The 18238-nt window shown below is 35.6% G+C and overlaps 1 protein-coding gene across 1 annotated transcript; it reads right to left on the bottom strand.

Moving 5' to 3' along the window:
• Nucleotides 1-15385: 15385 nt before the first annotated feature.
• Nucleotides 15386-16429, bottom strand: LOC122803776 (heterogeneous nuclear ribonucleoprotein A1-like). The gene is given in 3 exon segments (XM_044073465.1): nucleotides 15386-15601; nucleotides 15603-15914; nucleotides 16421-16429. Coding segments are annotated over 3 exon segments (537 nt in total).
• Between the last annotated feature and the right edge of the window lie 1809 nt (nucleotides 16430-18238).

The following is an 18238-nucleotide window of genomic DNA, read 5'->3' as shown; positions in this document are numbered from 1 at the left end:
TAATAATCTGCAGTGTGAAATGTGATATGTATGACTGTAACTATCCAGGAAAAAAAAGGACATGTTTAATAATAATATGCAGTGTGAAATGTGATATGTATGACTGTAACTATCCAGGAAAAGAAGGACATGTTTAATAATAATATGCAGTGTGAAATGTGATATGTATGACTGTAACTATCCAGGAAAAGAAGGACATGTTTAATAATAATATGCAGTGTGAAATGTGATATGTATGACTGTAACTATCCAGGAAAAGAAGGACATGTTTAATAATAATATGCAGTGTGAAATGTGATATGTATGACTGTAACTATCCAGGAAAAGAAGGACATGTTTAATAATAATATGCAGTGTGAAATGTGATATGTATGGCTGTAACTATCCAGGAAAAGAAGGACATGTTTAATAATAATATGCAGTGTGAAATGTGATATGTATGACTGTAACTATCCAGGAAAAGAAGGACATGTTTAATAATAATATGCAGTGTTCAATGTGATATGTATGACAGTAACTATCCAGGAAAAGAAGGACATGTTTAATAATAATATGCAGTGTGAAATGTGATATGTATGACTGTAACTATCCAGGAAAAGAAGGACATGTTTAATAATAATATGCAGTGTGAAATGTGATATGTATGAGTGTAACTATCCAGGAAAAGAAGGACATGTTTAATAATAATATGCAGTGTGAAATGTGATATGTATGGCAGTAACTATCCAGGAAAAGAAGGACATGTTTAATAATAATATGCAGTGTGAAATGTGATATGTATGACTGTAACTATCCAGGAAAAGAAGGACATGTTTAATAATAATATGCAGTGTGAAATGTGATATGTATGACTGTAACTATCCAGGAAAAGAAGGACATGTTTAATAATAATATGCAGTGTGAAATGTGATATGTATGACTGTAACTATCCAGGAAAAGAAGGACATGTTTAATAATAATATGCAGTGTGAAATGTGATATGTATGACTGTAACTATCCAGGAAAAGAAGGACATGTTTAATAATAATATGCAGTGTGAAATGTGATATGTATGACTGTAACTATCCAGGAAAAGAAGGACATGTTTAATAATAATATGCAGTGTGAAATGTGATATGTATGACTGTAACTATCCAGGAAAAGAAGGACATGTTTAATAATAATATGCAGTGTGAAATGTGATATGTATGACTGTAACTATCCAGGAAAAGAAGGACATGTTTAATAATAATATGCAGTGTGAAATGTGATATGTATGACTGTAACTATCCAGGAAAAGAAGGACATGTTTAATAATAATATGCAGTGTGAAATGTGATATGTATGACTGTAACTATCCAGGAAAAGAAGGACATGTTTAATAATAATATGCAGTGTTCAATGTGATATGTATGAGTGTAACTATCCAGGAAAAGAAGGACATGTTTAATAATAATATGCAGTGTTCAATGTGATATGTATGAGTGTAACTATCCAGGAAAAGAAGGACATGTTTAATAATAATATGCAGTGTTCAATGTGATATGTATGAGTGTAACTATCCAGGAAAAGAAGGACATGTTTAATAATAATATGCAGTGTGAAATGTGATATGTATGGCAGTAACTATCCAGGAAAAGAAGGACATGTTTAATAATAATATGCAGTGTGAAATGTGATATGTATGGCAGTAACTATCCAGGAAAAGAAGGACATGTTTAATAATAATATGCAGTGTGAAATGTGATATGTATGACTGTAACTATCCAGGAAAAGAAGGACATGTTTAATAATAATATGCAGTGTGAAATGTGATATGTATGACTGTAACTATCCAGGAAAAGAAGGACATGTTTAATAATAATATGCAGTGTGAAATGTGATATGTATGACTGTAACTATCCAGGAAAAGAAGGACATGTTTAATAATAATATGCAGTGTGAAATGTGATATGTATGACTGTAACTATCCAGGAAAAGAAGGACATGTTTAATAATAATATGCAGTGTGAAATGTGATATGTATGACTGTAACTATCCAGGAAAAGAAGGACATGTTTAATAATAATATGCAGTGTGAAATGTGATATGTATGACTGTAACTATCCAGGAAAAGAAGGACATGTTTAATAATAATATGCAGTGTGAAATGTGATATGTATGACTGTAACTATCCAGGAAAAGAAGGACATGTTTAATAATAATATGCAGTGTGAAATGTGATATGTATGACTGTAACTATCCAGGAAAAGAAGGACATGTTTAATAATAATATGCAGTGTGAAATGTGATATGTATGACTGTAACTATCCAGGAAAAGAAGGACATGTTTAATAATAATATGCAGTGTGAAATGTGATATGTATGACTGTAACTATCCAGGAAAAGAAGGACATGTTTAATAATAATATGCAGTGTGAAATGTGATATGTATGACTGTAACTATCCAGGAAAAGAAGGACATGTTTAATAATAATATGCAGTGTGAAATGTGATATGTATGACTGTAACTATCCAGGAAAAGAAGGACATGTTTAATAATAATATGCAGTGTGAAATGTGATATGTATGACTGTAACTATCCAGGAAAAGAAGGACATGTTTAATAATAATATGCAGTGTGAAATGTGATATGTATGACTGTAACTATCCAGGAAAAGAAGGACATGTTTAATAATAATATGCAGTGTTCAATGTGATATGTATGAGTGTAACTATCCAGGAAAAGAAGGACATGTTTAATAATAATATGCAGTGTTCAATGTGATATGTATGACAGTAACTATCCAGGAAAAGAAGGACATGTTTAATAATAATATGCAGTGTTCAATGTGATATGTATGACAGTAACTATCCAGGAAAAGAAGGACATGTTTAATAATAATATGCAGTGTTCAATGTGATATGTATGACAGTAACTATCCAGGAAAAGAAGGACATGTTTAATAATAATATGCAGTGTTCAATGTGATATGTATGACAGTAACTATCCAGGAAAAGAAGGACATGTTTAATAATAATATGCAGTGTTCAATGTGATATGTATGACAGTAACTATCCAGGAAAAGAAGGACATGTTTAATAATAATATGCAGTGTTCAATGTGATATGTATGACAGTAACTATCCAGGAAAAGAAGGACATGTTTAATAATAATATGCAGTGTTCAATGTGATATGTATGACAGTAACTATCCAGGAAAAGAAGGACATGTTTAATAATAATATGCAGTGTTCAATGTGATATGTATGACAGTAACTATCCAGGAAAAGAAGGACATGTTTAATAATAATATGCAGTGTTCAATGTGATATGTATGACAGTAACTATCCAGGAAAAGAAGGACATGTTTAATAATAATATGCAGTGTTCAATGTGATATGTATGACAGTAACTATCCAGGAAAAGAAGGACATGTTTAATAATAATATGCAGTGTTCAATGTGATATGTATGACAGTAACTATCCAGGAAAAGAAGGACATGTTTAATAATAATATGCAGTGTTCAATGTGATATGTATGACAGTAACTATCCAGGAAAAGAAGGACATGTTTAATAATAATATGCAGTGTTCAATGTGATATGTATGACAGTAACTATCCAGGAAAAGAAGGACATGTTTAATAATAATATGCAGTGTTCAATGTGATATGTATGACAGTAACTATCCAGGAAAAGAAGGACATGTTTAATAATAATATGCAGTGTTCAATGTGATATGTATGACAGTAACTATCCAGGAAAAGAAGGACATGTTTAATAATAATATGCAGTGTTCAATGTGATATGTATGACAGTAACTATCCAGGAAAAGAAGGACATGTTTAATAATAATATGCAGTGTTCAATGTGATATGTATGACAGTAACTATCCAGGAAAAGAAGGACATGTTTAATAATAATATGCAGTGTTCAATGTGATATGTATGACAGTAACTATCCAGGAAAAGAAGGACATGTTTAATAATAATATGCAGTGTTCAATGTGATATGTATGACAGTAACTATCCAGGAAAAGAAGGACATGTTTAATAATAATATGCAGTGTTCAATGTGATATGTATGACAGTAACTATCCAGGAAAAGAAGGACATGTTTAATAATAATATGCAGTGTTCAATGTGATATGTATGACAGTAACTATCCAGGAAAAGAAGGACATGTTTAATAATAATATGCAGTGTTCAATGTGATATGTATGACAGTAACTATCCAGGAAAAGAAGGACATGTTTAATAATAATATGCAGTGTTCAATGTGATATGTATGACAGTAACTATCCAGGAAAGAAGGACATGTTTAATAATAATAATATGCAGTGTTCAATGTGATATGTATGACAGTAACTATCCAGGAAAAGAAGGACGTGTTTAATAATAATATGCAGTGTTCAATGTGATATGTATGACAGTAACTATCCAGGAAAAGAAGGACATGTTTAATAATAATATGCAGTGTTCAATGTGATATGTATGACAGTAACTATCCAGGAAAAGAAGGACATGTTTAATAATAATATGCAGTGTTCAATGTGATATGTATGACAGTAACTATCCAGGAAAAGAAGGACATGTTTAATAATAATATGCAGTGTTCAATGTGATATGTATGACAGTAACTATCCAGGAAAAGAAGGACATGTTTAATAATAATATGCAGTGTTCAATGTGATATGTATGACAGTAACTATCCAGGAAAAGAAGGACATGTTTAATAATAATATGCAGTGTTCAATGTGATATGTATGACAGTAACTATCCAGGAAAAGAAGGACATGTTTAATAATAATATGCAGTGTTCAATGTGATATGTATGACAGTAACTATCCAGGAAAAGAAGGACATGTTTAATAATAATATGCAGTGTTCAATGTGATATGTATGACAGTAACTATCCAGGAAAAGAAGGACATGTTTAATAATAATAATATGCAGTGTTCAATGTGATATGTATGACAGTAACTATCCAGGAAAAGAAGGACGTGTTTAATAATAATATGCAGTGTTCAATGTGATATGTATGACAGTAACTATCCAGGAAAAGAAGGACATGTTTAATAATAATATGCAGTGTTCAATGTGATATGTATGACAGTAACTATCCAGGAAAAGAAGGACATGTTTAATAATAATAATATGCAGTGTTCAATGTGATATGTATGACAGTAACTATCCAGGAAAAGAAGGACATGTTTAATAATAATATGCAGTGTTCAATGTGATATGTATGACAGTAACTATCCAGGAAAAGAAGGACATGTTTAATAATAATATGCAGTGTTCAATGTGATATGTATGACAGTAACTATCCAGGAAAAGAAGGACATGTTTAATAATAATATGCAGTGTTCAATGTGATATGTATGACAGTAACTATCCAGGAAAAGAAGGACATGTTTAATAATAATATGCAGTGTTCAATGTGATATGTATGACTGTAACTATCCAGGAAAAGAAGGACATGTTTAATAATAATATGCAGTGTCCAATGTGATATATATAACAGTAACTATCCAGGAAAATAAGGACATGTTTAATAATAATATGCAGTGTTCAATGTGATATGTATGACAGTAACTCTCCAGGAAAAGAAGGACGTGCTTAATAATAATAATATGCAGTGTTCAGTGTGATATGTGTGACAGTAACTCTCCAGGAAAAGAAGGACGTGCTTAATAATAATATGCAGTGTTCAGTGTGATATGTGTGACAGTAACTCTCCAGGAAAAGAAGGACATGCTTAATAATAATAATAATAATATGCAGTGTTCAATGAATGTGATATGTATGACAGTAACTATCCAGGAAAAGAAGGACATGTTTAATAATAATAATAATAATAATAATATGCAGTGTTAAATGTGATATGTATGACAGTAAATATCCAGGAAAAGAAGGACATATTTAATAATAATATGCAGTCTTAAATGTGATATGTATGAGAGTAACTATCCAGGAAAAGAAGGACATGTTTAATAATAATATGCAGTGTTAAATGAAAGATCACACTCTTTATGTACAGCGATCTCAGTACATAAAGACAAAGTCATCGCCAAAAACGTGCACTGCTAAATGAAGGATCACAGTCTCCATGGATTAATATCCCAGAAGAGACACAGAAGAAAGCTGTCATTGAAAAGGTTCAGTGTTAAATGAAGGATGACGTTCTTTAGGGAGAAAGATCCGAAAACAGACACAGGATAAAGTTTCTCAGAAACAGTTCAGTGTTAAATGAAGGATCACACTGTTTATGGACAGGGATCGCAGAACAGACACAGGACAAAGTCATCACTAAAATGATTTGGTGTTAAATAAAGGATCACAGAACAGACACAGGACAAAGTCTTCACTGAAAAGATTTGGTGTTAAATGAAGGATCGCAGAACAGAGACAGGACAAAGTCGTCACTGAAAAAATTCAATGTTAAATGAAGGTTGACTTGCTTCAGGGACAAGTATCATAGAATAGACACAGGACAAAGTCATGACTGAAAAGGTTCACTGTAAAATGAAGGACCACAGTCTTCAGGGATGAGTATCCCAGAACAGTCATAGGAGAAAGTTGTCATTGAAAAGATTCAGTGTGAAATGGAGGATCACTTTCTTCAGGGAGAAAGATCTGAGAACAGACACAGGATAAAGTTGTCTCAGAAAAGGTTCAGTGTTAAATGAAGGATCACACTCTTTATAGGCATTGTTCCTAGAATAGACACAGGATAAAGTCGTCACTGAAAAGGCTCAATGTTAAATGAAGGAAAACACTCATTATGGACAGGGATCACAGAACAAACACAGGGCAAAGTCGTTACAGAAAAGGTTCAGTGTTAAATCAAGGATCCCTCTCTTTATGGACAGGGCTCCTAGAATAGACACTGGATAAAGTTTCCACTGAAAAGGCCCTTCTTCTTCTTCTTCTTTAACTTAAATGTCATTTTAAATAGTTAGGTCTGATGAAGAGCACTAGCCTGAAAGTTGTTGTGTCTTTCGGCTTTTCCCGGTTAGGGGTTGCCACAGCGGAACTCCAGTCTGATAATGATTGGCAGTTGATTTTTACGTGCTGAGTTGCCAGCCCTGATGCACAACCTTCAACGAAGGTACTCCCATTCACGCATGTCTCCACGCAGAAGATGCTCTGAGAATCGAACCGGACAGCATCTTACTGAGAGACGACAACGCTAAATCTGAATTATCATTTTTCTTTGCTTGTTTGTTTTTATTAAAAATTATATCTGTATCTCAGCTGTGGTGGTCCGGACTGGTGTGTGAGCTGTCACTGAAAAAGTTTAGTGTTAAATGAAGGATTACAGTCTTTATGAAAAGAGATTCCAGAAGAGACACAGGACAAAGTCGGCACTGAGAAGATTCAGTGTTAAATGAAGGATGACACTTTTTATGGACAGGGATCCCAGAACAGACACAGGGCAAAGTCATCACTGAAAAGTTTCAGTGTTAAATAAAGAATCATCCTTTCTAGGGATGAGTATCTCAGAACAGAAGCAGGACAAAGTTGTCACTGAAAAGGTTCAGTATTAAATGAAGAATCAACCTCTAGGGACGAGTATCTCAGAACAGAAGCAGGGCAACGTTGTCACTGAAAAGGTTCAGTGCTAAATGAAGGATGACAGTGTTCAGGGATGTGCATTCTGGAATAAATATGGGACAGTGCAGCCTAGTGACAAATGGTGGTTCCCATGTAGAGCCTCAATGGGCATTCCTCACCCAAAATACCCAAACACAGAACCAGCCACAACAATCATGTAGCTCTCCATTCATCTCAGCATGTCTTCTGTAATCTATGTAGTGATCCATTAAGTAAGGTAGTCAGTTGGGGACACAGTCTGATATAAGAACAATCAACAGCTCCATATGTACATAAGTCAGCCCAATGAATGTCACAGTACAGTTAGTGAATCAATGAGCAGTACTGTGAAAGTGTAACAATGTTAATACAGTATTATATCAAGTTTAGTCAAAACAAAAAGCAATCACTCAGAGTTCACACAGAGTGAAAACCATTAAAACTCACTTTAAATTTGGAATGTATAAAACAAAAATATAATGGAAATGTCTCCAGGTATGTTTGCTGACCGACAACTGATACCACCTTGGATGTAAGCCAACTCTAGGTTTAATGGTGCATGTTTCAAGAGTTTAGAGTTTAGAAGACTAAAACATCTGTAAAAAATAAAGCATGTAAGTACAAGTCAGAGTGACTGTAAAGGATAGGAGTACAAACTATTTAAATAGTGACAAACCTTATGATGACACTTGCTAACAGTAGCTAGAAAGTCTGTCGTCTTGTAATTTTGGAACATAGGGTTGCCCTGTTGCAGAATCGTAATCTCTCCCTTTCTCACTGTCTCACTTACTAACAGGAAGCAGACTGAGAAACAAATTATTGAAGTGTATAACGGTACTAATGCCAGATAATCAAGACAAGGTAAAAAATGCTAGGAAGAAATTATCAGAGGCACACATTTATTTATTTCTTTAATATTACCATGGCAAGCATTCTGATTTAAGAACTGAAGAGAGGAAAGAGACTGAAAATCCATTGGTCTGGCCAAGGCTAAGCTGAGCCTTTGGGAACTGGTTGAATAGCTGAACTGATATCCTCTTCAACCAATTCCCATAACTTCAGTTCTAGGAAAGAATCCAAAGCCATCCATTTAAGGTAGGAATTGTAGCCTACAAAGTTAGAAGCAAGGTGCGAAAGCACAGAGGTACAAAATATTCTACAGCTAGGTGGGAATGTTGTCTTACTTAAAGACAATTGAGAGAATAACAGACAAGATATTTCATGCTATGATCATCACACCTGCTATGCGAAGAGTTAAACATAAAATGCATTCATTTTTCTATCTGCTCAACACCTTTTTATGTTGCAGGTTTCATCTAGCTGCTATGCGGGGAAATGTGGATTGCCTGGAGGTCATGCTGTCCTATGGGGTAGATGTAACAGCCACAGATGGCTCAGGTAAGACACAGCATGCTACCCTGTGGGGTAAATTTGTCAGTATTCCTGATTATGCTAGCAATGGATGTTTTTAAAAGTGTAACAATTTCCTGAAGTCTTGCCTAATTTGTTCACATGGTTTTAACCATCTGATACTGTCTTTCTTGAATGAGGCTTAGACCTACAGAACACTTCACAAAAATAATTTTTGCTTGTTTTAGCTTGTAGTTTGTTTTCAAACTTGTATTAAAAATCTTATGACATTAAATCATATTAAAGTGTCTTCATTTCTAGATAAAGATTGTTAGCAGTTATAAGTATGAAGTTCATCAGAGCCTTCATAAATCTCAAAGCATATTAAAATATCTTCGTTTGTAGATATACGTTGATAACAGCTACACAGCTGTAACACAAAAACTGACTTTGAAGGCTTTAGCTGACTGCTGGAATTTTCTCTTCTGGTAGCACCATCTTGGAGCATTTCTGTAAGCTTTTCTGTTTGTTCATTGTCTGCTACACTTCATGATTGCACACACTGGACTAGGAAGTAATCTGTGGCCCCATGATTCAGAGCTCTTCTTTTTCTTCCATAAGTCCACTCTTACTCAAAAAGTATGTTGTTAGAAAGTTAAATATGCGTATAACTTCAAGAAGTTACTGAAGTCACCAGAGCTCTGGTCAGTCAGGACCTGAACCACGCTGCCTGTACTAGAAGGAGAACTATATTATAATGGATTAGTGCAAGCAGCAGTATTTCAGCTTCATACCCCACAGGAAGTAAAAAGTGAGGCCCTTGGCAAGTAAACCCAAGAGAGAGAGGCAGTGGTGTTACTGGGTGCAGATTTCATGTGCTGACAGTGAGGGCCTTTGCATGATCTTATGTTACTGGGTGCAGAGTGCATGTGCTGACAGTGAGGGCCTTTGCATGATCTTATGTTACTGGGTGCAGAGTGCATGATCTTATGTTACTGGGTGCAGAGTGCATGTGTTGACAGTGAGGGGCTTTGCATGATATTATGTTACTGTGTGCAGAGTGCATGTGCTGACAGTGAGGGGCTTTGCATGATCTTATGTTACTAGGTGCAGAGTGCATGTGCTGACAGTGAGGGCCTTTGCATGATCTGTGAGGGCCTTTGCATGATCTTATGTTACTGGGTGCAGAGTGCATGTGCTGACAGGGAGGGCCTTTGCATGATTGTAAAGCCAAGTGATAGGAAAGGTGATATTAGGGTTTGCACAGAATCCGTGGAAGCAAAATGGATAATTAAGATGCAAGCTGAAATGGGGAATGGCCGTAATGGAAGGGTATCACTGAAACCATTCTTGAAAAGAAGTGTGTGATGATAAGACATTTTCCTCTGTTGTGTTATATATATGTTATATATATTTAATGTTTTTAATTATTTTTATGCATATTTAATATGTTTTTTTTTTTAAATTTCTTGTTAATATTCACTGCTGCATTGTTTTAATGAGATAGTCGTGTATTTGATTGGTCATTTTAGATTAGGCTGTTTTTTGGTTGCCATGTTTATGTGGTCACAATGAATATTTAATTTGAATGTGATTATGTTTCTAAATGGTCTGAAGAGGCAATGAGTTGCCATTGCGAAAGTGCTCACCTCTTTTATATGGTCTATTAAAGAATTTGGTTTTAAAGCCATTTTCCCGTTTGCATTGGTCATTTATTGGCTTTTTTGACTGCTGAAGGCTAGACTCTCTGGTGGACTGGTGGACTCACACTCTTTTTTAATTTTGTGGACAATTATCCTGATTGTTTTGAGTGAGCAATTTACTCTCAGAACAATTTCATTAGTTTTTACATGTGTGTTTGGATTCATTTATATAAATTTATTAACTTCCTAACCTTCATAAATTAATATTAAAACATAATTATACTTGTCTGAAGTCAAGCCCAATGTCAGTGACCTCAGGCTGACTAAATTTGCAGACACAGATGTTCTCCAGGAAAGGCTGACAAATAACTGGTGTCAGAGGCATGGAATAAAACTAAATGCCAAGAAATGTATAATAGTATCCTTCTGAATGTCATCCACCCATGATGACTATTATATTAACAACACACTCAGTAGTCAGGGCCTTGGGGACACACATAGACAATAATCTAGCCCTTGACCTTCATGTGTCTACAGTAGTCAGAATATCATTCTATGATGTGCCACATATAAACAAAGGTATGGCATCTAGGTCCAAGGAAGTCATTGTTCCAATGTAGTTGGCATTCATTAGACCTATCATTGAGTACGATGCCTTCTTTGGTGCATACCTAACCAGGCACATCTAACAATTTGAATGAACACAGAGGTTCCTTACTAAAAGAATATGTGGCATAAGTAACCTGTCCTATGCAGACTGCATCAAGGCTCTAGCTTGGAATGACCACAGAGGTTCCTTACTAAAAGAATATGTGGCATAAGTAACCTGTCCTACGCGGACTGCATCAAGGCTCTAGCTTGGAATGACCACAGAGGTTCCTTACTAAAAGAATATGTGGCATAAGTAACCTGTCCTGTGCAGACTGCATCAAGGCTCTAGCTTGGAATGACCACAGAGGTTCCTTACTAAAAGAATATGTGCCATAAGTAACCTGTCCTACGCAGACTGCATCAAGGCTCTAGCTTGGAATGACCACAGAGGTTCCTTACTAAAAGAATATGTGGCATAAGTAACCTGTCCTATGCAGACTGCATCAAGGCTCTAGCTTGGAATGACCACAGAGGTTCCTTACTAAAAGAATATGTGGCATAAGTAACCTGTCCTACACAGACTGCATCAAGGCTCTAGCTTGGAATGATCACAGAGGTTCCTTACTAAAAGAATATGTGGCATAAGTAACCTGTCCTACGCAGACTGCATCAAGGCTCTAGCTTGGAATGACTACAGAGGTTCCTTACTAAAAGAATATGTGGCATTAGTAACCTGTCCTATGCAGACTGCATCAAGGCTCTAGCTTGGAATGATCACAGAGGTTCCTTACTAAAAGAATATGTGGCATAAGTAACCTGTCCTATGCAGACTGCATCAAGGCTCTAGCTTGGAATGACCACAGTGGTTCCTTACTAAAAGAATATGTGGCATAAGTAACCTGTCCTACGCAGACTGCATCAAGGCTCTAGCTTGGAATGATCACAGAGGTTCCTTACTAAAAGAATATGTGGCATAAGTAACCTGTCCTATGCAGACTGCATCAAGGCTCTAGCTTGGAATGACCACAGGGGTTCCTTACTAAAAGAATATGTGCCATAAGTAACCTGTCCTATGCAGACTGCATCAAGGCTCTAGCTTGGAATGACCACAGAGGTTCCTTACTAAAAGAATATGTGGCATAAATAACCTGTCCTATGCAGACTGCATCAAGGCTGGTAGCTTGGAATGACCACAGAGGTTCCTTACTAAAAGAATATGTGGCATAAGTAACCTGTCCTACGCAGACTGCATCAAGGCTCTAGCTTGGAATGACCACAGAGGTTACTTACTAAAAGAATATGTGGCATAAGTAACCTGTCCTATGCAGACTGCATCAAGGCTCAAGCTCGGAATGACCACAGAGGTTTCTTACTAAAAGAAGCATAAGTAACCTGTCATATGCAGACCGCATCAAGGCTCTAGCCCTGTATTCTGTCTCCTACAGGCTGTTGAGGGGTGATCTATGCTTGGCATACAAAGCATTGTCAGACTCCACCCTAATGGAACTCCTGCATATCTATAAAACAAACAGCAGCAGAATTACTCATTCAAAAGGCTTAAACCTTGCCTGTGATATAAATAGGACCTGCTGGAGAGAGAGGTATGTATCCTAGAGACTAACCCTTCTCTGGAACAAGCTGCTCATCCATGTGAAGCAGAGTTCCTCCCCAACTCAATTCAACTGTAACTTGGACAATTGCATGGGGAACAGGAAATTCATCCCTGGGTTGGCACCTATGTCTGTAATGGACACAGGCAGCCTATAAATAGTTAATCGCCCAGGCTCCTGCTTGTAAATATTCCATTTCCCAAGCCCTGCTTACATTTGTCAAGGGTATGAAAACTTGTCAGAGATTTGGGATGCACAGTTAGGCTTAAAAGGGTTCTTGTGGTTGTTAGTCTCATACATAACTATGAACCTATGAACCTGTGTTATTATTCAAACTGCCAGACTACACCTCTAGAATAATAGCATGCAGAACTCCACTGCTTGCATCATTTTTTGCTCTAATCCAAATTCTCCTCCAAACTGATGACTTTATTTTCAGAATGAATATTCACTACAGCACTAGCACGATAACCCTTCTATCCCTCTTCTCCAAACTCACAGGAGAGTGACAGATCTGAAAAGTGTAGAAGAATGCTTTATTGACATTTATATTCATTTTATACCATAAAAGAACTTTAAATCCATTATTTACTCTCATTTTTTTATTTAAAATTATTTACAACCTATCTGCACAAAAGAACTTAAATGAGAAATTCTATTTCTTTCATTCATTTTTCTTTTATATTTACTCTCTATCTCCCACACTTTTTTACAACCATCTTATTTCAGCTAATACATCATCCTCTTCCTTTTTCTAGTTATATAACAAATGATCACACTTTCTCCACAGCACTTATATTGTCACAAACAGCTGTTTATCCCATTTATCAGTATCACATTTTTTTGCTTTATTATGCTTCCCATATATTAGAACATTTACACCCTTCCCATCCATATTAATTTTTAAACTTTTTCCAAAATTCATTATTTTTATAATCCAAAAAACAGTGTTGTTTTCTCTTCACCACATTCAACACATTTTCTTTTCTCTAACAACTTAAATTTCATATTCCTTTTCACCTGTAACTTTAATAAAATTCTCCACAAAAACTTCAGTTTCAAACCTTTTCCTATTGTTTTTATTGCTTTTTTTCATCTTCCTTTAATTCCTTCCATGTTCCATGGGTGCACACATGCACATACCTTTTCCTGTTGTTTTTATTGCCTTTTTTTGTATTCTTTTAATTCCTTCTATGTTCTGTGGGTACTCACATGCACATGCGTGCACGCACACACACACACACACACACACACACACACACACACACACACACACACAAATAAAAAACAAAAATCAAAAAATAAAACAAAAAAAATCTAAGATCATATTACGCCATACTTTACCTACCAACCTTCACTTACGTCTTCTTATTCTTCTTCTTTCGGCTTTTCCCGGTTAGGGGTAGCCATAGTGGATCACCTTGTCTGCTCATGATTAGCAGTGGAGTTTTTATTTTATTTTCCGTTTTTCTTCCCATATTTTTTATGTTTCTCATATAACATCTTAACTATAATTTATTTTTTTTAACCTTTCTCATTACCCAAAATAAATGTATAAATGCTAAATGTGCCAATGGATTTTTTTTAATTCAGCCCCTGTTCTTCTTTTTTATTAGAAATGATCCCTCTTTTCACCTGATTCAGCCTTGAGCCACAAATAAAGCTAAAGACTATTCAATAATTCTTTTTCCAATGGAGTGGGAAACATTTATATTCCCCCTAAATATGCTGTGTGTCTTTTCGGCTTTTCCTGGTTAGGGGTCGCCACAGCGGAACTCTGGTCCGCTAATCATTGGCAGTTGATTTTTACGTGCGAGTTGCCAGTCCTGACGCACAACCTTCAATGAAGGTACGCCCATTCACGCATGTCTCCATGCAGAAGACGCACTAGCTGAGAATCGAACCGGACAGCGTCTTACAGTGAGGCGACAACGCTACCACAGCACCACCACTGCAGTACTCCCCATTTTGGGAGTGACATTTAGTGAGTATGAAAGTGTTAAACGTCAATGGAGAAAGATACTAGCATAAATAAAAATATGTTAGCTTGGTGGAACAGTTATTTATCATTTCAGACAAAGACATCTATTTTGAATACTTATGTATTAGGAATTATAGCATATCCCCCTAAATATGCTATAATTCCTAATACATAAGTATTCAACATAGATGTCTTTTTCTGAAATGATAAATAATTGTTCCACCAAGCTAACATATTTTTATTTATGCTAGTATCTTTCTCCATTGACTTTTAACACTTTCATACTCACTAAATGTCACTCCCAAAATCTTTATTTCCTTTCTTGTGAAATATATTCCATTTATTTATTTTTTTATCTCACCATATCCCTCACACTTCATTTTGTTTATCTGCAAACAATTTTTAACAGCTTTTCAATCCTTGTTATAACCTCACAAATCAATCCCCTGTTTTGGTATTAGAAGTAAATTGTCTGCATATTTCGGACATATTGGTGATTTTACGTTTCGTTCCATCTGATCTCTTGCTTCCCTCCTTGCATACATACATGTCCATACTGCTGCATTTATTACTAATACAAATAAGCACTTACTCATTGGACATCCCTAATTTACTCCTCTCTTAATACTTATTTTTTCCATCTATCCATTTATCATAACTTGTATCTCTGAATTTTCATAATATTGGTATTATATTGGTATATTTTGTATGATATTTCTGAATCAATTTTGTCGACCGAATCATGGTCATCAAATGTGATGAAAGCAAAGCCCCTCTTCTTTCCACTTCCACAATCAGTCATGATTTCTATAACTTCTATTTTGACATACTCTGTGAAATAATCTTTTAGATGGTGTTCTTCTGTATCTTTGTTTAATTCCACCAATGAATGTTTTTTTAATGGTCAGGTGAGCTCCTGGCTTCTGCGAGTCCTCCCTGGAAACTGATCTCTTGGGTTCCACCACTCTGACATCGACTTTGTGTGGTCTTGCAGCCATTGCAGCATCTAATTCTTTAATAGTAGAATAGGTGACAAAGCCTCTGGATTGCTTTGTGTTGGGATCTCTCAATACCACACAGTCTGTTAGTGCAGCCCATTGTTCAAAATGCACTCTTAGAGATTCATCAGTAGTTTCAAAGCTTAGACCACCAATAAAGAGCTTGCAAAGCTGCTCTGGCTCCTCACAATTAGACATTATGGAATCAGATTAAAAGATGTTAATGACGGTGAAACAAACTCAAGAAAGAGTTTCTACTATAATGAAAAATCCCTCATGGTGGAAACATTCATTTCAAATGGCTAGCTGTACCAAATAACAGCCACACTTCTGGAGAATATATTCATTAAGTGCTTTCAATTAAAGAAACGTCTTCCCTTTTCTCTATATACCATATATTTATAACCTCTGCCATATTGCTTCAGAACTCCCTTTATCGAAGAATGTAGCTATGTCCCGTGTTGTCTGTCTTCACTCGGTATTTTCTTTCAGTATCATCTCTACTGCTTCTTTCACTGTAATTAACAGTTCCTTCACCTGTCTTCCTTTTATACAATAGACCCCTTTTATACCACCACATTAATTTTCTTTCAGTATCATATCTACTGCTTCTTTCACTGTAATTAACAGTTCCTTCACCTGTCTTCCTTTTATACAATAGACCCCTTTTATACCACCACATTAAATACTTTTTCCATCCTTTTTGTGGTATTTTCATAAATAGTTTAAATTCAGTATTCCTAAAGTGTTATAGGCCAGCAATTGTTTATCTTTTCTTTCATTCCTTTTCTATATAAATTGTATCACTCCACCACGTCTTCATCATTATACCTTCCTTCATCAATTAATTTAATTTTTAAAAAAATATATTTTTTATTTTTATTCATTTCCTTACAATATTCATAGCTCGTGCTTTTACCAGACAATCATGTCACTGATTCATTCTTACCTTCTTTTCTCACATTCTCCATTTCTTCTATTATATAATTTTCTAAAAAATATATTTACTTTTTCAGATTTCTTTTTCACTTTCCAATCTTCTTGCTCATCCATTTCCTCTGGTTTTTTTCATTTCCTATAGAAAATTCTATCACCACAATATCGTCTTGTTTGCATTTCGTGATTCGTCACCTAAGACAGCATCCATCCTTCCTCTCATTTTTATTCTTTTCCTAAATAAGGAGGAACCTCCTTTTTCTTTCTTTTCAGAAAAAAATATTTGCCTATGTAACATAATTTTTACTTTTTCTCTATTTTTTCATACATCTGTTTTTCTTCCATTATTTTGTGATTTTATTGTTATAGCTCTCATAATTCTGCAAAATGTGTTTATATTTTATCTTATTTCTCTTTTATTCTTCATCCCACTTCTAAATGTTTATACCTCTGCTGACATACTCCCCACCACTGTGTCCATTTTTTTAAATGGACACATTTAATGGAACTAAATTGGCTAGAATTACCTAACCTTCTTCAATTGGCTTTTCCCGGTTAGGGGTCGCCACAGCGGATCATCTGTCTGCTCATGATTGGCAGTGGAGTTTTACAGTGTCGAGTTGCCAGCCTGGTGCCCAACCTTCCACAGAAGGCACACACACGCACACACGCACACACTCACACCTAGGGCCAATTAAGAGTGTCCAATCCACCTACTGCATGTCTTTGGGATGTGGGAGGAAACCAGAGCACCCGGAGGAAACCCACTTGACCACAGGGAGGACATGCAGACTCCAAACAGAAGGAGCCCCAGCCGAGGATCGAACCTGAGAACCTCTTGCTGTGAGGTGGCAATGCTAACCGCTGCACCACCGTGGCCGCCCCCTAGAATTACCTAACCTGCTTTGGTATAATCAGTTTCAGATTATTCATTCCATTCTCTACAAATCCTCTTTCTGTCCAATTATCTCATCTCTAATCTCTCATTACCTACCCACTAAATTACTCCGCAGTTCTGAACAAGGCCTACTAAAAATCTACAAACCACGGATCAAAATGGGCCTGGAATAGCCTACCACTAGATATAAGATCCCTTGAACATCCCAATCAATTCAAAACCGCTACAAAAAAATACCTTCATCAAAAATGGACTTGCCAATGTAATTATCCCCCATAAGCACTCCCCTACAGCCTTCTACTTCTACAAAAAAATACCTTCATGAAAAATGGACCTTACAATGTAATTATCCCCCGTAAACACTCCCCTATAACCGTCTTCTCTTCTCCCTTCCTTCCCTTCAGTAAACAAACTTACTACTTTATCTTCTCCTCTTGGTACATCACTGTACAAATATAACTAGTAAAATATTTCAGCTGTGCAATGGTACATCACTGTACAAATATAACTAGTAAAATATTTCAGCTGTGCAATGGTACATCACTGTACAAATATAACTAGTAAAATATTTCAGCTGTGCAACGGTACATCACTGTACAAACATAACTAGTAAAATATTTCAGCTGTGCAATGGTACATCACTGTACAAACATAACTAGTAAAATATTTCAGC

This window comes from Protopterus annectens, chromosome 6.part0, assembly GCF_019279795.1.
Source record: "Protopterus annectens isolate FY-2018-M chromosome 6.part0, PAN1.0, whole genome shotgun sequence".
NCBI classification, from domain to species: Eukaryota; Metazoa; Chordata; order Ceratodontiformes; family Protopteridae; genus Protopterus; species Protopterus annectens.
The sequence above is the reverse complement of the archived record's forward strand: the minus strand, read 5'-3'. Positions and strand labels throughout refer to the sequence as shown.